The 26904-nt window shown below is 42.7% G+C and overlaps 1 protein-coding gene across 1 annotated transcript in view; it reads right to left on the bottom strand.

Annotated features, from left to right (window-relative positions):
• Window positions 1–8179: 8179 nt before the first annotated feature.
• LOC126355974 (uncharacterized) overlaps window positions 8180–26904 on the bottom strand; it is a 626068-nt gene continuing 607343 nt past the window's right edge. Inside the window, exon 22 of the mRNA XM_050006583.1 lies at window positions 8180–8697. Within this exon, the coding sequence (XP_049862540.1) occupies window positions 8377–8697 (321 nt within the window). The 3' untranslated portion in view covers window positions 8180–8376. The remainder of the gene's footprint in view (window positions 8698–26904) is intronic.

Raw genomic sequence — 26904 nt, 5'->3', positions numbered from 1 at the left:
GGACCTCTGTCTTTTGCGGGCAAGTGCTCTACCAACGGAGCTACAGAAGCACGACTCCCGGCCCGTCCTCGCAGCTTTTCTTCTGCCAGTATGTCGTCTGCTACCTTCCAAACTATACGGAAGCTCACTTGCCTACCTTGCAGAACAAGCACTCCTGACACAAAGGATATTGCACGCCGTGTTTCGTGTTTGGATAGCTCAGTTGGTAGTGCACTTGCCCGCGAAAGGCAAAAGGCAAAGGTCCCGAGTTCGTCTTTCGGTCCGGCACACAGTCTTAATCTGCCAGCAAGTTTCATATCAGCGCACATTCCGTTGCAGAGCGAAAGTCTCATTCTGAAATTGTACCATCATCTTATACTGATACATCTCTCTGCTGGTAAACAAATTCGATTTCCAACATCTGATTTGATTAGTTAACAATCTGATAAGGTGCTGGTTAGAAAATCCCGTCACAATATTTTAAAACATAGAATTCCAGTTTTTAGCACATGCATACTTGAATACTTGTGAAGGAGAGTATATTAAACGTCTTTCGTGGATATTTAACCGGGCGATAATGGTTTCGATGTATTAGAAATAATTTCGAAATTTCGTTGCAAGTAGAGATGTGTTAACTAATACTGGTGAAAACCTTTATATTACAAATCTCTTTACGGCTACTCACCATTGCTGATCGTTGCCTAGATCCGGTCCCGGTTTGGTGCGAAAGTGTAGTTTAGTTAGTAATGGCTTAGTCTGCTGGGTTTCTGTCCAGATCCAGAAAAAAATTTCTTCATGTCACTTATAGTTCTAACATGTTGGCAAATATTTCTTCTTGAATAATTACTACAGTGATGTTACTGATTATACTCCACAAATATTTCGGTTTCTATAGAGCTTTTACCGCTGGTTATCGCGTTATCTGTAATTAGTTTCTTTAACGATCAGTTACATCTCACTGATTGCCTTAAACAACTGTGTTGTCTAGTGGTCTCTCGTGGTATCCATTTTGTATAGTCGAACGACTGCACCGCAAAGCGAATAGAGGACAGTCTACACAGCTACGTTATGTTGGTTGCTTGCAAATTAGGCGGATCACAATTCACGTCATTCGGATACTTCTGCACATGGTAGTACTTTCGAAGGCTATGTCGTACCTGTCCATCTTTTGATATACAATTAGCCTTGTGTGCTTCTTGGGAAATTTGGTTCTTCGAACGTGAAATGTTTTCCACCTCATCTACCATTGTATCAAAACTGAAAATTTTGCAAACTTGTCCTCTCTAGAAAAAATTTATACCAACGGCCATGCCTCAGATTCCAGCAGAGTTTTGGCGACTGAAGATTGGAAAGTTACTCAACAATGGAGCAAGCAGGAGAAACTCTTAAGGTTATATGTAACATTCTTGCCCCTTCAGCCAGTTCCTTTGCTGTTCCAAAATTTCGGTTAGTACATAGAGCTATGTAAAAAGAATGCCACACTAGTCTCTCTTACAAAATTTTAAAAAAAATCTAAATAGAAAAACAATTAGAAAAGTATTTTTAAAAGAGATAGTAAAGATAGCAAAACGCAATTTTTAACTATGTCTTCGGTGGAAAGTATGAACTAACTACGTAATGAAGATCAAGTCTGGCAACGGATAACGCAGAAGTGGTTCATATCTGTAAGAATAAAAGCAATTCTCTCTGAATTAAAAGAAGCACTATGGTATTTGCTATGTTACAGGATGTCACATATGTAAATCTAGAAACTTGATACTCCAAAAAATAGTTCTGTTCCTTTAACTATCTAAACTCAAACTACATAGCGCCAATACCTAACGCCATCTATTGCAAATTGATAACAGCATGGCTGCAGTCATGTTGGATTCTGCACTTTTAATTGCATCTTTTCCTTTATTATACATGTAAGGGTCGTGTATGGGGCCTCTATTGGTAATGTGAACTACATGCATACCTAGTAAGTAAAGCCGTTCATTCTAGTGATGAACGTGTTAATAACAAGTACTAGTTCATATTATTGCCTGTAGAGCACCCTGACGCAGTAGCTTGTTTCAAAGAGAAAGGTGAAGTTCCTTTCCTTTCACTGCTGGCATAAACTTACAGGTAGATTATTCTGCCAATATTAATACAGCTATGTCTGTGGTAATACATTTTATCAAGGCTTAGGTTCTATTATTAATTTAGCATTTTATACTTGACCGTAGACGTAAATAAATTTTAGTCTTGAAAAATGTTGATGTTTGTATTACGATCCCATTTTGTACTGGCAATATCAACCCTCAATATAAAAGGACACACATTATAATCACTTCAAAATTTCTCTTCAGTGTTGTGTTGCAGATGCCTCGTTAAGAGTTAACGCCTAGGGGAAACGAAGAAGAAACGCTGGGGATAAACAAGAGATGACAAGGGTCTGTAGTAAAGCACCGTCACAGAAACGAATGGGCGTAAAGAAGACGCCGAGATGTGAAGACGACCTTCAAGAAGATTTCTATTTTGTTCACTCTAACAATTATATTTAGTTTAATAACTGGTTTTTTCTTCTCATGTTTTAAATAGTTTTTCTTTTCGTTTCTTCCCATGGGACTAGTATAACAAGCACAATTTTTTTGCATTTTCTGTAAGGGTCTTTAAAGCAGATTATATTATTTTTATCATGCATAATACCTCCAAAATCTTACGGCAAATGAGTGAAACACATGCCATAAAATGTGCTCAGCAAGTACGAAGGACACAGAAAAGATATAAAGACAATAAAGATTCAAGGAAATTACAGGGTCCCCCATAACACAACCATGCATATACGTATTATATTGTTATTGTGCACAGAGCCTGCTGTTGATGCACATATCACAAAAACTGACCTCATTGCAAAACAGTTCGTCCTATAAGTGTTTCACACGAATGTTTGGAGAGAGCACCACAGTTGCCCATATCTGTAGTCCAGGATGTTTGTAGATGACAGATGAAGTACATAACGCATCTAGATCAACTGACAAGTAGTGGCAACCCTTTGCGACTTTAAGATTGCTCCTAGAATGAAATTTCCATTTTGCAGTGGAATGTGTGCTGATATGAGTCTTGCTGGCAGATTAGAACTGTTTAGCTGACCGATACTCGAATGAAGGTAGGAGACGAGGTACCAGCAGAAATAAAACCGTGAGGAGGGGGTCTTAGTCGTGCTTGGGTTGCTCAGTCAGCACAACACTTGTCTGCGAAAGACCAAGATCCAGATTTCGAGTATCAGTCCAGCATACACTTTTGATCTTCCAGAAAATTTCTTAAGGACTGTTGTTCAACTTATCGTTATCTTCATTGTAGTGTTGTCAGTAAGGGCATCGGTAATGCAGTGCTACATTCTTGTGCAGCGTTTGGCTACACCGAACGGTGTACGTAAGGAAGATAAATTTGTTTCAAAACGAAAAAAAAATTGGTATCGTAATTTTCCAGACTGGGTCACTGAATTAAAGGTTGGAGCTACGACCTTCTGTTTCAATGTATTTCTTTTTGTGTAAATGTTACGAATAGAATGTGAACGGTCATGATACAATGCATCGATTTTCAGATCTAAAACTCTATGAACGTCGAAAATTTTGAGACGACAGAATGTTAATATCAAACTCACTACAAGAGTTTTCCTTAAGGACAAGGTTCTCTAATGTATTACATTCCTTATCTTCATATTGTTTCAGTATTTGCAGTAGATTAAGCAAAAGCCATAAAACATGAATATTCATTCTGTGTAAAAACTGAACATCACGGATCGAAACGGATGTCGTTTGTTATAAAAGTATAATAAATAACTTTACATACTGTTGATAAATTGTGAGGTAGCCAAATGCCTTCCGTCAGCTGGATATTTTGTCATCTCTTTCCGTGTATGTGTTGAAATAAATGACTCGCAGAGCAATAAACACAAGAGTCTACCGACGAAACGTAATTATGTTGCATTCTGTTGTATTATTTGTGGAATGCTTATGGAAAAAGCCGTTCAGCTGTTAAAATCAGTTCATGATATCAACTTTAAATGAGAATAACTGTAAATGTCAGCTTCACTTCGTGTAATAGTGCCACGTGGTAGTTTACGCCCAAAATAGCACATAACGTATTCTATAATTTAATATTTAGGGCCCTATAGACGGTAAAATAAAATATTGTACGCTACATGAAAAGTGCAAGAAATATTCTTTACTGCCAGTGATTGCACTGATAATTATTTCTACTCCTCCTTTCCTATTGCTACAGTGAGGGAATCTTGATATGTCGGTACCCTTGCGAGGGATTTTTGGGAAGAGGAGGGAACAGGAGAGCTATAAGACTGTTTGGCATTGAAAGCCGCCTGCCAAGTCTACACAGATCCAGCGTCCAGGAGGCTGGGAAGCTCAGCATAAAATGTGAATTGTGCGAGAAATAAAAATGTATCTTTTTAGCCAGATACAAATCTGAAGGCCAGGTAAACCATGAGACTTCGTTGCATGGGGGCAACCATTGAGCTGTGACCCATCATTCTGGAACGTTTTTTAAATTATAGTAAGCATTTTCTGATTGATTCATAGTAATTATATCGGAAGTAAGGGCGAATTTTCTCGCGTGCGGACGTGCATGGCTTTGGTTTGACCATGACTGAAAATCTGTCATGTAGTGGTAGGGATTTTCTACCTTCTTCCGGTCGCCATACCTGATTGGTAGAGCGGGGCAAAATCCAAAACAGTAGGAAATTGTTAAGATTGTATATGAACTAATCATTGGTCGAAACTCACAAGGTCTGCAAAATCCCGACGTGGGCAGAAGCAGCTAAGTTTCACAGAAGAAATTCACAAAAAAGTATGCCTAGGGGCGTGGCTGGGAGAAACGCGCTTGCTCCAGGCCGTTTCAGGGCGTTGCAGAGGAAGATGTTTCTGACTGACAGCAGAGTACTGAGGCTGGGCTGAACTGCAGCCGTCTTCTACAGTCACACAGGTTGAGAGCTGTTCCCGTGCACTGTCGTCGCAGCCACCATCATAAGGAAAATGCGAAGCTAGTTGATTTTCATCACGTTTTCATTTTTCAGATCTAATTTTCATAGCCAGCTTATTGGACCCATTGTGCACTTTGGCGGAAATATTGGTGCTCATTTATGCTTTTCTGGGCGTTTTTCTAGAAATCACTAACGTTTTTCACTATAGTTGGCCGTATTTGGGAAATTGTTAACTCCATTATTTTACAGTCCAGTCAATGCCAGGAAAGTCCGTACTTCACATTTACAATCAGTTGTACACTTAGCCTACTAAATGTGAGATTCACCTGGTGTTTGATTTCTGATGGCAATAAACCAAATTGTTCAAAAAATGGTTCAAATGGCTCTGAGCACTATGGGACTTGACATCTGAGGTCATCAGTCCCCTAGAACTTAGAACTACTTAAACCTAACTAACCTAAGGACAGCACACACATCCATGCCCGAGGCAGAATTCGAGACTGCGACCGTAGCGGTCGCGCGGTTCCAGACAGTAGCGCCTAGAACCGCTCTGCCACCCCGGCCGGTAAACCAAATTGTTACTGTGCCATTACTTTCTTTACAATTCAGTGGTTCCCTTCATTAATACGTCCATGTTAGGTGCTGTACCAGTAGATTCTTGCTTAATTGTGCTTAACTGGTCCATCCTTAGTACAGCCCACTTACAAAGTTGTTATCCGTTGTGGGCCACGTTTGTTTTAAATTTGCGTGATCTTACTGGGATCTTCCCTTCCCTGTAGGTAGCCGGGGATGGGATCTGTATCATGTTATCAGTAAGCTAAACAGCTCAACCGCTACCTCACAGTGGATAATGACAGAAACTCAGCTTCTAGCTCTGCATTATCTGAGCAAGTGGTTGGTTTCAAGCATTAACACTGTAGAAATAGAGAATGCGTGTTCTATTTGTACCTGTTGGAGTAGATCCAGAAATGGGGGTACATGTTCTTAGGGGACTTCCACTAATTAAGTGAGCTCAAAATGAGGAGGGGGAGGGGGAGTGTGGCAATAGGGGTCTGCCAAAATCCCGTCAGATCTCGATTAATGGGCGGACACTTTAATTCGAAGAATGTACGGTATTAAAATGGACAAAATGTTATCTTATATAATTAATCCTGAGAGTATACAACATTGAATTGTTCACATCCTTTATGGCCTCTCTGAACTGAACTGAATGCCTTGCGTGTGTGAATGCCCGAGATTACCCCATTTGGAACAAGTTCCGTACAAGTGTGAGATATCATTTGGGGAGTCCTCTACCGCACTGGTCGAAATACCTGCGTGCCACCAGTGAGCTAGTCGTCACATTCTGCGACACATACAGTACCTATGTTACTGTGTTCGACATGAATTAGTACGAAAATATTAAGAATGTGTCCATTATGCGGTATGCCGACAAAACGTAACACATCTGCGAGCAAGAGGTTAATCGTTTGTAGAAGGACGTTATGCCGAATTCCACCAACAAGAACTTCTTTTAGTGGTGATATGTATCAAGAGATTGAAAAGCTACATAATCGTACAGTTCAAAGGAAGTTTCAAACAATACTGTCTTTCATCTTAAATGTAAGTAATGGTTCAATAATATTTAATGTATATATACCAATAAAAGATCAGCTTTTTACAGACCAATCAATTTCTTCCGCGGAGCCTTTTTCTCCTTCTCCCTGTCCCTCTTAATATAACTCTGGATTGGCAGCTTTAAAATAGAGTTTTAGTCATGTATTAAAAACGCTGTTAAATGTACTTTTTATATAAAACATGGTTTTATTAAAGTCTTTTTATCAGTGTTTCAATCAAGACGACATTTTTCCTTATTTTCACCAGACTGAAAAAGGGAGCGGGGGATGGAGTGGCGTTTGCACCACAGCTCACGAAATCTCAGCAAGGGGAAAGGAGGTTCCAAGTTTTAAAGAAAACCCATCACATAATTAATGGACGCCCATTAATGGTAAAATTAAATTGTATTCAGAGAACATGCTGTAATGTTGTAATATTCAATATATAAATTGTCAGTGATTAATTTTTTATTTATTTATTTATTTTCAGTTAGTCGGATGATGTGGTGGAACTTACAAATTGCTAAATGAACAATGCTTTTCTTTACACAGACCATCCAGTACGTAGGCACTTCACCCTCGTCCGATGCATCTGTCGCATAAGGTGAGATGTATGTGTTACATATATGTTACACATGCTTAATTATCCTATGGAAATACCTTCTCCGACCTGTAGGTAGTTCCTGTAATGACCCCGAAATTGCTTTATTCTTCACTTCCTAACAGAAAAACGAATACGTTGACAAGAGGACACTACCGTGTAATTGTTACGACACTGTTGTAGTGCCTAACAGACTATTATTGTTGCTATTAGTCTTATTATTTCTGACAGTGGTCAGACTGAAGAACTTCATTTCTGTAGTTCAGAAGTGAGCAACCCAGCAATTCAAGGATCTGCAAAAACAATAATACGGTGCGCGTATTTTAACTCGGTTGATTTTAAATGTGGCTGCTAGGTGCAGGTGAAGTAAGTGTTCCAGGAAAGGGGGGGGGGGGAGATGTTGGGGGTTGGGAGTGATAGGGGGAGTGCTACAGGGGAAGCATCACTCATAACAAGTTACTTTCCTCACGAAGTAGACTGTTTCTAGGTATCTCTCGTAATGAACTGAGAATTATATGTGTGGTGCTGTTCTTTTGAACGTGTCTGAATGAAAAGATACAACTCATTCATATAACTGTTTCTCCTCGATGGGCAACAAATCTACAACCTTCACTGTGGACTCACATTCGGCCTCCAGAGGAAATCTAAAATTCTAATGGACGGTGGACATGGATGGGGACTGTGAACATTGGCACTAGATGAGAAAATGAGTCGGCCGAGCAGGTGTCGAGATAGTCCGTGCATCTGCGACAGATATTTTGTCCAGCTGGCGCATTGCTTAGCACAATTCCTACTAAGCAGGAAATCTCGGATGCGATTCGCTGTGCGGTATACATTTTCTCTCGTCGCCCCTGATTCAACATAACGTTCTGATGCAGTTGGTACCGTCAGTTCCTTACCTTTCCTTTCTCCCCAATCCACCTTCAATTTACACCATATCCACTGCGATTTGTTTCATCATTTAAAAAAATTATGTTGTTAGAAATAAGTAGCATCAATTGGTCTCTCTGACTCATTAGTTCATGGTTTAATAACATACTTACAAAAAGTAAATATCATTTATCTTACATAGCTTTAACATTAAAAGTATTCGAAGAAATTTGTTTCATTCTAACTTTGTGTTAGGTACTAATGTTGATTATGGTAGGAGAAGGGGCGGTAGTAGCTAATGTGTGACTGGACTCAGGCGTAACGCTGTGAGGAACTTTGGGAGCCACCGATCGACGGTCTGAGCCGTGGCGTCAGCGGGCAGCCGCCTCTATGGTTGCGGCGAGGAGCGTGAACCCGCGCTTGCGCGCCTCCTGCGCGGCGGCAGGGTCGGCGCGCGCGCCGGCTGCCAGCAAGACGCGCGCCACCTCGGGCCTGGCCGCGTCGTCGACGTCGTTGCAGTCGTCGCTGGTGGCCAGCGCCAGCAGGCAGCCGTCGGTGGGCCCGGCGCCCGCGGCGAGCAGCCACTTCACGGAGCGCGGCTGCGCCGCCACCACCGCCAGTGTCAGCGGCGGTGCTACGTGGGGCAGCGTCTCCGTGCGGTCAGCCCCGCCACTCAAAAGGGCAGCGACCACCTGCACCAGAGGTCACACATACTGCTATCAATTGCTGCACCGTGGATCTAAAACGATTCTCTATTAGAATGACCTCATCCTAACCCACCCATAAGGAGTCGTGCGAAACCAGGTCACAATTTTATCACATCATAATCTAAAAGTCATGGCTGAAAGTAATCATGTAGATTTTTTTTACTAAAAATAATTCCATTAAGTCAAGCTTGTTACTACACAGTCAAGACATGTTAACATGACCACCACAATTTGCACCGCGCCGCGAAGAAACAAACTCAAGTACCAATTCACATGTCCCCAATGGCAGGTTCATCCATTGTACCTTCCAGAACGACGAGATCGTGAAGGGAATGCCACGAAAACATTCCCCAAAACGCTCCTTCCTTTTTTGCTTTGAGGCGTTCTACACAAGGCATTGTCCGAGGGAGGATAAAACGTGAGTCATCTGCCACTCTCTGCACGTCCAGTTGCGGTGCTGGAATCTAAGTTCCTGCCTTATTCGCCTAAGTACAGCTGTCAGCTCGAGTACACGCAGCAGGCGCTTACTACGGTGACCAATACGCAGCAGCGTTCGCGGAACGGTCGTTGAGGGGACACTGTTCGTAGACGCTTGGGAGGTCAGTTGGTCCACAGTTGCACTTCAATGCGCCCGTATACATTTTCGCAGCAGTCATTCAGCCCTGTCATCTATGGCACCACAGTTGCCTCGGCGCCGAACACATGCCCCCCCCCCCCCCCCCCGTACTTAAACCACTGCGCCACACATACGTTTAAGAAAAGTAAGCGTGTCGGAAATGCTTCCATCTCTGGTCTGAAAGCCACTGACTCTGTCCTTTTGGACGACAGATAATTCGCTCCGTTTCCGTGTGATGAGTGCACTGTTTCCAGCGACTCCTCCCCCCCCCCCCCCAATACTTTTTATATACCCTCCACAGCTACTGCTGCCACCAGCCATTTGATTTAGGTATTTATGTCACTCGCACGTAAGAAACTCATTAACACAGTATTGATACATACGTCTCAACGACGATGTTTTTAGAATTGCGCATACTATTCAGCTCTAACTTGGGTTACAATGCATACCCGACAAACTGCCGCTTTCGTCACGTACATTCTCCTCAGTACTGGACAGAGATTTAAACCAACAAAACTGAACATTTTTGATACTACCCAGATTGGAATGAATTAGCTGACGCCGGTGTCAGCAAACGTATACAGTTGTGGTTAACTGCTATTAAACAAATTTAGAACACGGTAACTGTATTCACTATTTTACTATTCCTGTGACATATGGATCTTACGTGAGGAACAAAACTTAAATTCATGTCTTTGACGGTTGAGTGGTAGCTCTTCAAAAATTTAAGTATACTGAAATAGTTTCATATTCATAAAGTACACATCTATGACCATTAACACAAATTACTAAGTCAATCTTGTGAAAAGACTTAATGTTCAAAGGTATTCTTGAGATTTTGTTCCCAAAATTTCCTTGAACAATTCACAGTCTGATTAAATAAAATTTGAAATCAGAAAATAAAATGCACTGGCTCCCCTTGTGATTGGAAATGACAACTCTCACCCCTGTTGCATCGCAACATATGTACGATACCACTTTTTTTCCTTAAGAATCTCATTTGGTTCGTTATCGTTTCTTGCATTTGTTTGGGGTGGACGTCCCATCACATCCTTTCAAATTCATCGTTGATCCAATCACTCAGTTTCTTATCACAGAGGGAAGCTACCCCTCTCTCTACTACCACACTGTGTTACCGTGCCGGCGAACCACTGAGTTAATGAGGCTCCGTCAGCAGCGGCTCTCTCTCTCAGTGCTGTGTCGTATGTTGACCCTCATAACGCAACGTTTAAGATGAGAAGAGTTGTTATGCATGTGAAGAACAGCTTTCCTCGTAAAACTAAGTTTTCTGTTTCAGTTTTCGTGTTACATGAGGATTATGTAGCACAAGTCGTCGAAGAGCAAAGGGAATGCAACTTAGCGAAAGAATTTTCAGGACAACGCACGAGAGCAAATGGGTTATCACTGGGTTGCCATATATTTGCGACGAACTTGTTGTTTCTTTTGTGCTAACGATAGCTACACTAATGTCTGAAGAAAATGGAATACCAGCACCGAAAGAGGCTATCACAATGCAATTTGTTCCACCGATTAGGGACATGAACTGCACAAATTATTAATATTACCGACCTGCACATGCACTGTGACTCTCAAAATTAGCATGGTGCAGCGCCACCATGTGCTGCAATCGGAGCAGCTGCACGTCGTCTCAAGGAACGCGGAGTATGCTGCTGGGGAATAATCTGCGACGTCGTTAGTAGGCGCGTCTACATCGACTGTGGCTGTACGAGGACCAGAACGAACTAGTTTCTGACCGACCAAGTCCCAGACATGTTCGATGGGTAACATTTTAGGCGAACAGGCAGACCAGGGAAACAGTGGTACCTGGCGTTGCACACTCGTCTTCACTTGAGGCCGAGCGCTGTCTTCCTGAAATATTGCACATGGCAGAATGGTTAGTCAGTGCTTCGGGCTTTAAAACCACTCTGATGCGCCTGTTTCAGTTCTGATTGCCCTCAAACCGTGTGTTATGGATAATGGCACCCCAAACGTTCGTACTAGGTGTTTGTACACTATGCCTCTCAACAATACAATCTTCCTGACAGTGTTCACCACGGCTGAGTCGAATGCGCATGCAGCAATCACTGTAGGACAATACGAAGGGAGAATCGTCCAAAATCACTACAGTTTACCACTCAGCACGCCAGTGTCGGGATTCAGCTGCCCATTGCAGATTGCACCGTTGGTGGTTTGTGGTCCACAGACGCGTGCTACCAGTCTAGCCCGCAGAAGACGGCGTCGAACCGTCGACGCAGACATCTCCACACCCGTTGCGGCGCTCCAACGTCGCGCCGACACTTTGGACGAAGCCGTTCTGTTCGTTAAGGCCAAGAGGACAAGATGGCTGGCATCTCGCGCTTTCGTCACACTGTTTTGTCCAGTACCATGGCCGTGCGGCTCTAGGCGCTGCAGTCTGGAACCGAGCGACCGGTGCGGTCGCAGGTTCGAATCCTGCCTCGGGCATGGATGTGTGTGATGTCCTTAGGTTAGTTAGGTTTAATTATTTCTACGTTCTAGGGGACTAATGACTTCAGAAGTTAAGTCGCATAGTGCTCAGAGCCATTTGAACCATCTGAACCAGTACCATGTCTGCGCTGTGTACGGCCCTCATGGAGCGAGGTGGCGCAGTGGACTCGCATTCGGGAGGACGACGGTTAAAATCAGCGTCAGGTCATTCTGATTTACGTTTTCCGTGATTTGCCTAAATCGGTCCAGGCAGATGGCGGGATGATTCCTTTCAAAGGGCACGACCGATTTCCTTCCCCATCCTTGGTTCCATCCGAGCTTCTGCTCCACCCCTAATGACCTTGATGTCGACGAGAAGTCAAACCCTAAAATTCCTTCTTTTTTGTTTTTTGTTTTTGCATGGCCTTCTTCTCTCGACCGGACCGGTTCCACATAGCCCTCACTGTTAAAGCAGCGCGTCATGTACGACCTGCAGTGTCACAGAACGACAGACCTGCCTACCAGAGACCAATCATTCTGCCCCGTTAGAACGCTCTCACTTGTCGAATTCCACTCTGTGATGTTGGCGAGGCATAATGGAAAATGGTTATGTTTCCACTACGTATGACGGCTCCACACCGAGTGCATATTGCGGAATATTGAGCCGTCCGCTCACACAAATTATGACGCTGTTAGCCGTACGTGCACGGCCCCCCTCTGCTACCCAAATCACTTATTGGTAAACTGTTCTATAGGCTCTCTCATCGTGAAGCGTTACAGCCAATTTGTTCTGAGTGTTCCACTTTTTACAAACAGTAGTACATGTAGTGAAAGGCTTGTCCTGCTAGTCATATATAGGCCTTTAACGGGGAGGCGTGAGCTCTTTCGGTTTTTGAGCAGCGTTATCTACTGTTACTTTTTAACGTCACTTTTAAGGCTACCTATATTTAAGACACTCAATTAGATTGTATCTAGAATTCCTCTTTTTTTAAGCTTTCGGGCTTGAAAAGCACTGTTAACGACGGTGTTACGTATAATGGCGCACTGATAACGAAGCTTTGGAATATTGAGGTATACAACTTCCATCATGATTGTAAAGTTCCCCTCTAGTAAGGTGCCAAAATCAGGAACAGAATACAAATGCACATCAAAGATGGTTCCTTCGAATCTTTCCACAGACTTTATTTCTGTGTTGTTGCTTGGTATACGTAAAGCAGACCACTAGGCCTGGTCCCACAACGTATTGGATCAGGGTTGCCATACCGTTTACGAATTTTATTCTAAATCGAATGTCATAAGCAGAACCAGCTCTTGTTTTACCTCGAATTTCCGTGTTGTTTTACGCATCTGTGTAAATAACTCTAATTTATCCATTACCACATCTCATTCGAGCAGCAGGAGAAAAAAATTATCGAACTTAGTCTTCCACCTTTTTCTTTTTTGAGTCATCGATCTTCCCACTGGTTTGATGCGGCCCGCCACAAATCCCTCACTCATGCAACTTCTTCGTCTCAGAGTAGCACTTGCAACCTACGTCATCGATTATATGCTGGGCGTATTCCAATCTCTGTCTTGCTCTACAGTTTGTCCCCTCTACAGCTCCCTCTCAGTAGCATGGAAGTCATTCCCTGACATCTTAGCAGATATCCTATCACCTAGGCATTGTTTTCCACATACTCCTTTCCTCTCAGACTCTACGCAGAACCTCCTCATTCCTTACGATATCAGCCCACATTTGTCTGTAACCTCACATCTCAAATGCTTCGATTCTCTTCTGTTCCGGTTTTCCCACAGTTCGTATTCCAGTACCATGCAATGCTGTGCTCCAAACATATATTCTCAGAAATTTCTTCCTCAAATTGTGGCCTACTAGTAAACTTGTTTGGCAAAGAGTGCTCTTGTTGCCAGTGCTAATTTGCTTTTTATGTCCTCCTTGCTCCGTCCGTCATTTGTTTTCTTGTAGGATATCTGGCAGACTTCCTCCACTTCATCTGATACGTGAACACCAATCCCGATAAGTTATCCTGCGTTCACATTTCTGCTCTGCTACTTCCCATTACTCTCAACTTTCTTCAATTTGCTCTCAATCCGTATTCTGTACTCATTACACTGTTCATTTCATTCAGCAGATCATGTATTTTTTCTTCATTTTCACTCAGCATAGTAATGTCATCAATGAATTATATTCACGTAGAAGAAGGTGTAAATAGATGAATGAGGAACACTAACTACACGTAACAAAGGTTTATTTAGCACTTGCACATACAAAAGCGCGGAGCGAACTGCGTCCGTCCAGAAGGCATACAGCATATATGCAGCTACAGAACATTTCAGTACAATGATTCTTGACTTTTGTGGATACCTCTAGAACGTACGCGAACCGAATATTGAAATTAAAATTATACAGTCGATGTGAGTTTTCAACTCACGACCCCCATCCAACTGTTTAGAATCATAGCTACTTCACCACTGTTTTACTCAGCTGCTTCTGCGACATTCCTCTCTCCTTAAGTGAACAGCGTCTCGGTGTTAGGTCCTCCTAGTCCGGGAACGAGTCATCGGTCCCGCATACTCCGACTTCCTATGACTGATGCTCGCCCTGGTGGTGATCTTCTCTGAACTTCTTTTAGCGCTACGCTCTTCATCACCTTTCCGCTTGTTACCTGTCGCTGAAGCTTCGAGTATACACTGGCTTGCAGAATCCTTGTAGCGCTTCATTCGAAGGACGTGGACCGTACCTCTGATCTTTCATCGTTTTATATCGGGGTCGAAATCTTCAACTTCATAAGTAACATCAGACACCTGTCTTACAACTTTATAAGGTCCAAAGTAGCGCCTGAGGAGCTTCTCAGAGAGACCTACCTTCCGAACAGGAGTGAAGATCTACACGAAGTCACCTGGCTGGTAGACAACTGGGTGGTGGCTTGCGTCATACTTTCGGAGATCGTTTTCTTGAGCCTGCAGCGTGCGGAGTCGAGCTAACTGCCAGGCTTCCTGAGCTCTGGTTAACACCTGGCCGATGTAGTCGTCGTCCACGTCATCAGGATGTAACGGAAACACAGTGTCTGTCGTCATAGTCACCTCAAGCCCATGCACCAGGAAAAAGGGCGTAAATTTTGTGGTGTCTTGTTTGGCGGTGTTGTAGGTAAACGTCACAAAGGTAGCTCCTCATTCCAGATGCTCTGCTCAACATTGGTGAACACTGATAGAACGTCGGCCATGGTCTTATTAAGGCGTTCAGTAAACCCGTTAGTTTGCGGATGGTAGGCAGCCGTCGTGTGATGAGTAATGTCGCACCGACGGTTTGTAACTGTTAGAAGATTCGATTGAAAAAATTTCCCTCTATCTGCGATTAACAATCTTAGGGCACCGTGTTTTAATACAATGTCTACACGATGAATTTGGCTACCTCAGATGCTTCGGCTGTTTTCACGGCTTTTGTCATGGCGTAGCGTGTCAGATAATGAGTGCAAACAATAATCCATCTGTTGCCACCAGCAGACGTTGGAAATCGTCCGAGGAAGTCTATCCCAAGACGCAGGAAACGCGTTTCGGCAGGTTGAGTTGGTATGAGTCAGCCTGGTGACTCCTGACGAACTGCCTTTCACCTCTGGCACTGTCGACAGTGCAACACATAGTGACAGACACTACTACATAAATCTTCCCAGAAAAATCTCTTGCGGATCCTATCGTATGTCTTAATAAATCCTAAATGTCCGGCCTCAGGTGTGTCATGGAATTTCTGTAGAACATCTGAGCGCATGTGTTTAAGAATCACTGGTAGCCACATCTTTCCAAACAGATCAAGGTTTTTCTTGCAAAGTAATCCATTGATTACCTGAAATTGTTCTTTCACTTTCTCCGATCAATTAAAGGCAATCATAATTTGAGATATCTTGCCGTCCTTCTTCTGTCCAGCATAGAGATCCTGGAGTGCAGCGAGACAGCCACTATCTTCATCAAAGTGTTGATGGTCTGGCACAGGGTTTCTTTAGAGACAGTCGGCATCTTGGTGTTTCTTCCACTTTTGTACACCATGGTAATGTCATATTCTTGAAGACGTAGTGCCCACCTTGCGAGTCATCCTGTTGGATCCTTAAGACCTGTCAACCAACAAAGTGAATGATAGTCTGCAACAACTGTGAATGGCCTTCCATAGAGATACTGTCGAAATTTTTACATGGCCCAGATCACAGCAAGACATTCTCATTCTGCAGTTGAGTAGTTTCTCTCGGCTTTTGAAAGTGTCCTATTAGCATAGGCTATAGCCTTCTCTTTTCCATCCGAAATTTGCACCTGAACATCAATGATCCCATACGGCTGGCATCTGTGTATAGTTCTGTAGGAGTTCTCTCATCATACAAACCAAGTACATTGTCCGTCGTCAGAGCTCTTCGCAGGGAAAGAATCTTCATGAGCACCACACAAGATAAATTTGGCATCGGCTTTTGACAACTCTGGGGGTGGCCTGGCTTTGATACAAAAGTCTTTGATAAAACGACGGTAATAAGAACATAATCCGAGGAAGCTTCTCACATCGATCCTTGGTGACAACCATGAACTCTGGGAAGGCTGAATGACGTCATTCCTCATCATTTTATCTACCTCGTCGCGAATTATTCGACGTTTCGTTGCTGACACACGGTATGCTCTCTGGCTTATTGGTTGATGGTCTCCACTGCTAATCCGGTGCTTCACCGTCGATTTGCCTAATTTGTTCTTCACCTGTGGACTGAAGCATTCAGAGAACTCTTTAAGAATGGCTAGTAGTTTCTTCTGTTGTTCCTTAGTGAGATCTGGTGATAGTCGAGCTAGAATATCTCTTCTCTTAGTGGTAGCGCTAACTTCGCCCACAGACTCGGCATGGGAGGTTTCTATGAAGCTCAGCTGTTGTTCAATTAACGGCTCAGCGTTTGCTACGCACATGCGTCCTGAAAGGGTCTGCGGTTCTCGGCGACAGTTAACTATCCACAATTCACCGCATCCGTTCTCAAATGAGACGACAGGGGTTGGGATGACAAAGTTATTCTTCAGTGGCATACTTCTCTTACATTCCATTACAAGATCCATGTATTGAGGCATGGCATGACACGTGACAGTTACCTCTCCAGCACTGACTGCAGGAATGATCACTTCATACAGCACACATAGTCCCCCCACAATCGGATGCGCATCTTCCTGTCCACAGTATCTTATATCGTCTAGCATAATCTTCGAGCGACCACAATCTAAAATTGCCTGAGAAGCTTTCAAAAACTCCCATCGGAGAATGACGTCATTACTACACTCTTGTAAGGCGATGAATTCTGAGGGCTGTGTATGGCCACTTATACCCACACTAATGGTACATCTTCCTGTAGGTTTTACATATATCCCATTACCCACCTTCAGAAGAGATGTTTTGCGGTTGGCGAATAAGGTTTTCTGCCACCAGCGACGGTACTTCTCCGAAATGACTGAATGTGATGCTGCAGAGTCCACAAGAGCTTGAGCTGGTCGGCCATCCATGAGGATATCGACGTAGTTTCCTATAATTTTTACAGGGATCGACGGCTGAGGAGTTTTTTCTTCGACGGCCTCACCTCCATGGAAAGTAGCACAATTTGGTTTCCCTGGTTGAGGCTGCTAGGTGATCAGTTGTAGCTTTCCAGCGGCAATGGGGACCTCAGTCGGCGTGTTGGGGAGCGTCCTCTCCAGCGGCTAGCTTGCGGAGATGGTGATCTACGTTGCAATGCACTCACATCTTCTTGTTCATCTTTGTCGTCCCAGAGTTGGCGTCAGCTAAGATCAGTCTGTTGTCTTCTGGCGCGGGCGTCATCAAATATCCACCGTCTTTCTCGACAATAGCGCAATACACGTCTCGGTCGTCCGCAGTGAAACATACTGGTTGGTTATCCTGGCTCCTCCAGACGTCAATCTTCCTTGGTGCCCAAACAGGTTCTTCATGCGGCATTCTAGGAACGTAATTCCGCCTGGGTCTCGACTTTTTCACCATTCTAAAGGGAAATGAAGGCCGAAAGATTGGGTTCAACGTCTGTTCCACTTCCTCCCTTATGACGTCTTGGAGCGTCTCGGTTTTTTGCTCGCCATGCAATCCAAGTGCCTTCTGAACTTCCTCTCTATCTGACAAAGAACACTTGTGAATTCATGGCTGTTGATATACTTTCCGGAATGTGAGGTTGTGGTCCAAGAACTTTTCTGCTCCTTACGTTTCGTCCAGGACTGCGCTGGACTTCCTCAGAGGCGCTGCTCCGCTGAGTCTTGCCGACTGACTGACAGTCACATCCCGGAAAGTATATCAACAGCCATGTCACCCTGTCGTGAAAGCCCTCATTCTACTAGTGAATTTAGTTTCTCCCTCCATCACAGACATTGATAAAACGTTGGGAAACAGTTCAAAGTACTGGCGTGTATTTTTTTTTTTTTTTTTATGCATTGCCTCATATACTGGCACCATTTTATGAAGTTGTCTGCTGTCGAGACATCCTTCAGGATTAGGGCTTCATACATATCCTCAGCAACACCTTTAATGAGTTATGCAACCTTATCTTCCTGCTTCTTTCTAGGATCCACTATTTTATACAGCTGAAAGACATCTTGAATGTAGGATGCTGTAGTTTCTCCTGGACGTTGTGCCGTGCACTGTAATTTATCTTCAGCCATGCAGTTCTGTCGTTGTGTGACGCCGAAATACTTGCGCAGTTCCACCTGGAATACTTTCCATCTTGTAAACTTCTCCTCGTTGGTCTCATACCATTGCTTGGCACCCGCCCTCGAAGTAGAAAATCTACATTAGCCAAACACACGGTGTCATCCCATTTTTTTTAATTTGGCTATACTCTCATATACCTTCAGCCGCTTTTTTGGATCTTGGCCATCGCCACCAGAGAACCCGGAAGGATGTCTCATGTGGTGGCACACCGTTGTTGTTATCGTAACGTCCTCCTCCTCTTCTGTCTCCGATAGATTGCGATCTGTTGAATATGGCTCGAACTCGGGCTTCTCGCAACATAAACGTCGGCTTTGTCACGCCTGATGGGAGGAGTCACGGTGTACTCGATTATGTGCGCTATCACAAGTTCCAATACCCAGCGTCTCCACCAGAATAATGGCACGTAGAAGAAGGTGTAACTAGATGAGTGACGAGCACTAACTTCACTTACCAAAAGTTTATTCAGCCCTTGCACATACAAGAGCGCGGAGCGAACTGCTTCCGGCCAGAACACATACAGTATATTTACAGCTACAGAGCAATCCAGTACAATGATTCTTGACGTTTGTGGATACTTCTAGAATGTACTCGAAGTGAATATAGAAATTAAAACTGTACAGTCGAGGTGAGTTTATAACTCACGACCCCCCATAAAAAAGTTTAGTATCATAACTACTCCACCACGGTGTTACTCACTTTGTTCTCCGGCAATATCCTTTCACCTTGAATTTCAGTCCCACTCCTGAATCTTTCTTTTCTTTCCATCATTGCTTCTTCTACTTACGGGTTGAACACCAGGGACGAAAGTCTACATTCCTATCTTACATCCTTTTTAATATGGGCCCTTTGTTCTTGATCGTCCACTCCTAGTATTTCCTCTTGGCCCTTGTACATATTGTACATTAGCCGTCTCTCTCTACAGCTTACCCTTGTTTTTCCTCAGAATTTCGATCATCTTGCTCCATTTCACATTATCGAACGCTTTTTCCGGGTCTACAAATCCTATGAACGAGTCTTGATTTTCCTTTAGTCTTGCTTCTATTATTAACCGCAACACCAAAACTGCCTCTCTGTGGTCTATACCTTTCCTAAAGCCAAACTGACCGTCATCTAACTCATCCTCAGTTTCCTTATCCAGTCTTCTGTATATTATTCTTATTAGCAACTTGGATACATGAGCTGATAAGCTGGTTGTGCGATAATTCTCGCACTTGTCAGCTCTTGCAGTCTTCGGAATCGCATGAATGATATATCTCCGATAGCCAGATGATATGTCGCCATGCTCATAATTCTGCACACTAACATGAATCGTCGTTTTCTTGTTACTTCACCGAATGATTTTAAAAATTCTAATTCAATGTTTCTTACCCCTTTTGCCTTATTTTATCTTAAGTACTTCAAGGATCACTTAAAATCTGTGCCCAATACTGGATCCCCTATCTCTTCTAAATTGACTCCTTCTACCACAAGGGACATATCTTCTCCCTCAATGACGCCTTGAATGTACTCTTTCCACTCATCCCCTCTCTCCTCTGCACTTAACAGTGGAATCCCCGTTGCACTCTTGATGTTACCACCCTTGCTTTTTAATTTACAGAAGGTTGTTTTGACGTTCCTATCCGATGAATCAGTCTTTCCGAGAATCATTTAGTTTTAGATTTCTTCACATTTTTCACGTACCCATTTCCTCTTAGCTACTCTGCTCTTTCTATTTATTTCATTCCTTAGCATCTTGTATTTCTATATTCCTGAATTTCCCTGAACTTTTTTGTACTTCCTTCTGTCATCGATCGACAGCAGTATTTCTTCTGATACCTATGGTTTCTTCGTAGTTACCTTCTTTATACCTATGTTCTTCTTTCCAGCATCTGTGATTTCCCTTTCTAGACACGCCATTCCTCTCCAACGGTACTGCCTACTGAGCTATTTATTACTGCTGTATCTATAGCCTCAGAAAACTTCAAACGTATCTCTTCATTCGATAGTACTTCCGTACTCCACTTCTTTGCGTATTGAACCTTCCTGACTGATATCTTAATTTCTGCCTACTCTTCATCACTGCTTAATTGTGATTTGAGTCCGTATCTGCTTCTCGGTATGCCTTGCAATTCAGTATCTGATTTCGGAATCTCTATCTGACTATGACGTAATCTAACTGAAATCTTCCCGAATCACCCGGCCTTTGTATACACCTACCTCTTGTGATTCTTGAACAGAATATTCGCTGTTACTAGCTTAGTCAGTGGCAAACCATGGCCCAGGCCATAAATTCGTAGCTGTCTGTAGCAGGGGTATAGTCCATACCACATATCCCTTTGTTGAGTAATATACTGCGACATGAGTACCTGGCATCACTGGGTTAAATCAGCAGTAATTGCTGTCTACGTCACCGGAATCCACTTGTCGTTCCTTGTTGGGCTTTTGTTATTTCCCTAAAAACAAGTAGCAGAAGTTTTTGTGTATACTAGCTGAGTACGCAGCGTTACCCAGGACTGTACACATTTCAATTGCCTATTAATCCACTTCCTACGTCTCCCTCTCCCTGTCCACTAGCTCGCATCCCGTCGATATGCTCTTGCCCGCTCTAATTTCATCTCCTCCTCTTCTTCTCCTGGTCCCACTCCTCCTCCTTCTACTGCTATTTATATCCACATCCCCCTCTCCCTGCCGGACCCCTCTAACCATCCTCTGTCAATCTCCTCCTCTCCCCTATCTTTTATTCCTCTCTTCCCCCCTTTCTCTTTGCCTATCTCTTCCTCTCCCTCACTCTGTCCATCTCCTCCTCTTCCCTTCTGTGTCCTGTTCATTTACCCTCCCCATTTCTGTACTTTCTTCCCTCTCTGTGTACATCTCTTCCTTCCTCCTCTCTATCCTTCAGCCTTCTTCTGCCCCCTTCTCCTCCAGATTGTCATTACGAGACTTTTTTACCATTGGCTTTGCCCGTGTACGCACACGTCAAATATATTTCGCGAATATCTGATTTCACAAGTGTTATTACACATACATCCTCGGCGTCTCATCCTGCAATTTCATTACTCATGCAGTTCAGAGTTTAGAAGTCGTACCTCCTGGGCTATGTATCATATATCTTTTTCTAAGTACAGTTAGCAGCTTATGTGGATACTGTATTCGAAATTTGTTGCGAATAGAGTTAGCAGTAAAGGAGTAATAAATTACAGCGTCATACATGTTGCCACATTATTTCCCGCATCTCAGTATTGGACGTGATATCTCCCGAACTTTGTGTCGTACCCTGATACATCTTGGTTGGTACATTCAGTAGTGTATATGAATACCGTCTGCAAAATGTGTGTTGAATACTGTCAGCATTAAAGAAATCATAAAATAAAACTTCGTACTTCATGCGGTAGTTTTAATGCATCAACAGCGAAATTGTAGTATGCGATTAACCTTTTGTCCTTTCATCATTTTATGGAAATGGTGAGGGAGTAAAAGCCTGCTAAAGATCTGAATTATGTGTAAAGTTTATTATAATTCACTAAGTCTTCTCGTTCTCAACCACTGAATTACTAAAATACGGTTATTCGCACATCGGGGTCTGCGCTGCTCTTCTGCCACCACCCGTTTGATCGGTAGGTGGTTCTTACCCCATTAGCGCTTCGTGAAACTAAGTTTGGTTGAAACCTGTGCAGCGATTTAAGATGGAAAGTGTAACATGCTTATATACATACATACATTTTATAATTTGTATGAACGCTTCATGGCGAAATATCCAGTATTCCATTCTTCCAAATTCACTGGTCATGTGCATCAGTATCAAATATAGACAGGAAAGTGAGGCTGTGCACACCACTAGCCCAATGAGATTGTAACCAGCAACTTCCCTTGAGCATGGGGCCACAGAACTAACATGACTTTGCTTCGTTTAGGATTCTACCACTATTGTGGTGGTATTATTGCAGACAATTTGCAAGATGAAAACGAAATTAATTGAAGGTTGAGAATGGAATCACCGTCCTAACGCCAAAAACTTAAATTAATGGTCTCGATGTCGTATAAATGCAATGACTGTTCAGATTATTTCATAAGTGTTGAAAGAGAATATTACGAGAATTTAGCAGGATCACTCAGCACCAATCCTGAAAGTGAGTGAACGATCACGAGCAATACTGCCTGGTCCCAGCTGCACCAGTAGTACTAAGAACTTCATGGACAGCTCACAACGTCCTCACTGCTATCGACGGCCTGTTCCAGCGAGCTGTCAGTCGAGCTGCACTACCCGATATCGACCTATGGGTAGCTTCAAACCGGCAGTGGATACATCATTTAAAAATACAAATGAGTTCCCCACTGATACTATTCACTTTGCGACGAAAGAGTATTTTAACAAAATTAAAGTGTACAAAGCAATCTTGTCCAAAACGTCAAGAAACAGTAACATACTACGTACTGTTGACGTTATACTGATTGTATCATACAACTAAAGAACCAGGAATATCATAAAAACATTTTATGAATAAGAATCTAACATATCGATCGTACAGAGTATTAAGGCAAACTGTGGATTCAGAAACTAAACAGAAGAAATAAAAAAAAATTGTGCAGTTGTGCTCTTTCATACGTTCTTCACCTACAGACCAAGGGTAGGTCATACATACTAACAAGTTTGTTGATGCTTCCTTAACTTTTTCACGGTTCATATTGATATGATTAACATACCACAGATGAGTGGCACTTTCTGTGGCCTCGTATCTGTTCACAGACTTTCGTTATTTTTTTTTTTTAGAGGTGTAACTAGGTATTCTTGAAGCAGATGACAATGACTACTCCTTCGAGGTTGTCAGGAGACATGTCACAGAGGATAAAGATTCGTCACTAACTTGTTAGCCACTCAGTGAAAGGAGTAGCAAAAGGATGTGATAAGATGATGATTTTGCAGAGTATTTGTAATGATTTCGAAAGTATCTACCTTTTTAGAAAGCGAGCACTTCACATTACGTTTTACTTATGCCGTCATCAGGTATTTAGCAGGCCACATTACAAAACTCCTTCTGCCTTAATTGGACTACAGTTTACTGCGCTTTAGTTTGTGTCTAGACATTAAAATAATGAAAAGGGACGTCAACACATAATAGTTGCTGTGTGGTCATTCAGGAAGTCTTTCCAGTAAACACCCTCTCCTTACCATAATCGTAGCTGAGGCAGTTAGCTCGCAACGTGAAGTGGTAATTGTTCGGAGTATGCCTTCGAGACGACAAGAAAACGTCAAGCGAATTTAGCTGGATACATCCGTCCCACACCAGCTGATCACTGTTGCGACAGGATAGTTTCCAAACAATGTCTACCATGTTGCAAAGTCTTGACTACCCTAATGGCCACAAGAATGCGTTTTCATAGCTGAAGTTCTTCATCTGCAGACCATCTACGCTGAGTCACAGCGCTCTCCAAATTTCAGATACATGCTGTTGCCAGTTGTCTAAATCAGTATAAAACTAAAACCCCAGCGAGTGCTACTGCTATTTATGTGACTCATATCACGAATAATGCGTAGCTAGGGCAATGTATATGTATACTGACAACAATCTACACCATTCAGTAACTCAGGAACGCTGACAGACACTTTCTGAATAGGCTTCCAAGGATGTTAGCATTTTTACCTTATGAGAAAACCTGTTGTTGCTTTTTCCATTTTCCATTTTTCTGACGTTTTACCTATGCCGTCATTACGTATTTTGCAGCCTACATCACAAAAATCCCTCTGCATTTATTTAATTCTTCTATAGTTTATTGCCCTTTAGTTTATGTCTAGACATTAAAAGAATGAAATGGGTTGTCGACACAATAGTTGCTGTGTGGTCACTCAAGAAGCCTTTCCAGTACATGTAAACCGCATCTGGTGCACGAGATTCACAATTTGCGGTACACTTTAAGCCGAAATGAAAGAGATAGTAATAAGATCAGCAGGTTTATCACACTGAGCGTGGTACTGTTTCCTCCCAATTTACTAGCTGTCAGCACCTAAGGGCGTTGTTAGTAGAAAAATATCGAAATCTTCATATGGGAACTACTGTCAAGATGTAATCGTTAAAATACCTCACTGCGTTAGATGACATTAAGTTTTTGACTCATCTTAATTTCAACCCATCTCATGATGATGTACTAAATAAATTGCGAACTTCTCTGACCGTGGCCTGCCTCACTGATCTCGTAAAGCGTTACACTGCACGACAGTCGAACTTAATGGAGACATGCACAAAGTGATTCATTGTTTATAGCGTCAAATAGTTTTAGCTGCAAGTTGCTTCTTACAGTGATTCCAAAATAAAGAATATGTAAAATTTAGCAGAGCAAGTTGTCCCGCGCTAGTTTGAATTTTCGAATCAGATTATGCAAGAGTCCAGCTACAACGACACATTCTTCTTGCCACTAGCGTAGTCAAGACTTCGCAGTGTTGTAGGGATTATTTGGCAACTCTGCTGTAATAAAAGTGATTTATGGCTGTGAGACTGATTTACCCTGCTAAATTCGCTTAACTTTTTCTTGCCATCTCGATGAAATATTCTGAATCTTTTCCACATAAGATATCGGACTGAGTAAAGTAATCTTTTTGCTTGCAAGAAGCTCGTTTCATGCAAGAGCGTTGCGCCCTACCTTACTCGGCTACAACAAAGGCAATGAAAGAGTGTTTACTGCACCAACGCCTTGTCTGCGGAACTGAAAAGTCTTCACCTTCTAAAGCGGCCGCTGCTTTTGGAGAACAGTACCTATTTTGATGAAAAGCTGTACCTTATCACATCATTTCGCTACTACCTTAGCTGAGCTGTTAACTACCACAAGTAAGTAGCGAATGTTAACGTACCATGTCATATTCCTTCTGGAAACCTCTGCGGATACCAGGTCACATGACCAACAAAATGAGAGAAAGTCTGAAGAGATTCGAAGCAAATGTTAGTAGCACGAATCTATGTTTCGTTTTTCATCCCATTATGAAACAAGATAGGAGAAGTTACAAAGGCATGAAAAAACATATTAATTTGCATTCCTGTTGCATGTCTGGAGGAGAAAAATGTATGAAAGTGCACAACATAACAATTGCTTATTTCTTCTGTTTTGTTTCTGATTCAATTGCCATACATTATTTTTTTCTTGTTAATCCACAGTTTGGCTTATTAATACGAGGCACCCTTGTATTAGTCTATTATACAACACCATGTTTTATGATATTCCTGATATTGTAGTTGTGTATGACACAAGACCGGATGCACATATAGCCCGTTTGAGCCAAACAAAGCAGTGTCATGTTTGCTCCATGGCTCCATGCTTCTTTCTTCGAATGAAAATAGCTATAAGGAAATTCAGTAACAGAATGGAAGGAAAACCTTTCCATTGTGCCAACTGAACGATCGACTGACATTTATTTCTGCTCCTTTTTAAACCGCAACCTTCCTCTGTAAAGCAGTTTATTGTTAATATTACTATTAATGTTGTTATTTGTTGTCTTAAAATTAGCTTTCTTATCCTCATTCAGTACAATGCATACGACCAGTAAATATGGAAGAATGGAATGTTGGATGCTGCGACACGCGGAATACACACAGTTACCTTGCTTATCCCCCCCCCCCTCCCCCCCATGAACCATGGACCTTGCCGTTGGTGGGGAGGCTTGTGTGCCTCAGCGATACAGATGGCCGTACCGTAGGTGCAACCACAACGGAGGGGTATCTGTTGAGAGGCCAGACAAACATGTGGTTCCTGAAGAGGGGCAGCAGCCTTTTCAGTAGTTGCAGGGGCAACAGTCTGGATGATTGACTGATCTGGGCTTGCAACATTAACGAAAACGGCCTTGCTGTGCTGGTACTGCGAAAGGCTGAAAGCAAGGGGAAACTACAGCCGTAATTTTTCCGAGGACATGAAGCTTTACTGTATGATTAAATGATGATGGCGTCCTCTGGGGTAAAATATTCCGGAGGCAAAATGGTCTCCCGTTCGGATCTCCGGGCGGGGACTATTCAGGAGGATGTCGTTATCAGGAGAAAGAAAACTGGCGTTCTACGGATCGGAGCGTGGAATGTCAGATCCCTTAACCGGGCAGGTAGGTTAGAAAATTTTAAAAGGGAAATGGATAGGTTAAAGTTAGATATAGTGGGAGGTAGTGAAGTTCGGTGGCAGGAGGAACAAGACTTTTGGTCAGGTGAATACTGGGTTATAAATACAAAATCAAATAGGGGTAATGCAGGAGTAGGTTTAATAATGAATAAAAAATAGGAGTGCGGGTAAGCTACTACAAACAGCATAGTGAACGCATTATTGTGGCCAAGATAGACACAAAGCCCATGTCTACTACAGTAGTACAAGTTTATACGCCAACTAGCTCTGCAGATGAAGAAATTGATGAAATTTATGATGAGATAAAAGAAATTATTCAGATAGTGAAGGGAGACGAAAATTTAATAGTCAT

This window comes from Schistocerca gregaria, chromosome 3, assembly GCF_023897955.1.
Source record: "Schistocerca gregaria isolate iqSchGreg1 chromosome 3, iqSchGreg1.2, whole genome shotgun sequence".
NCBI lineage: Eukaryota > Metazoa > Arthropoda > Insecta > Orthoptera > Acrididae > Schistocerca > Schistocerca gregaria.
This window is presented reverse-complemented; position numbering and strand designations above follow the sequence as displayed.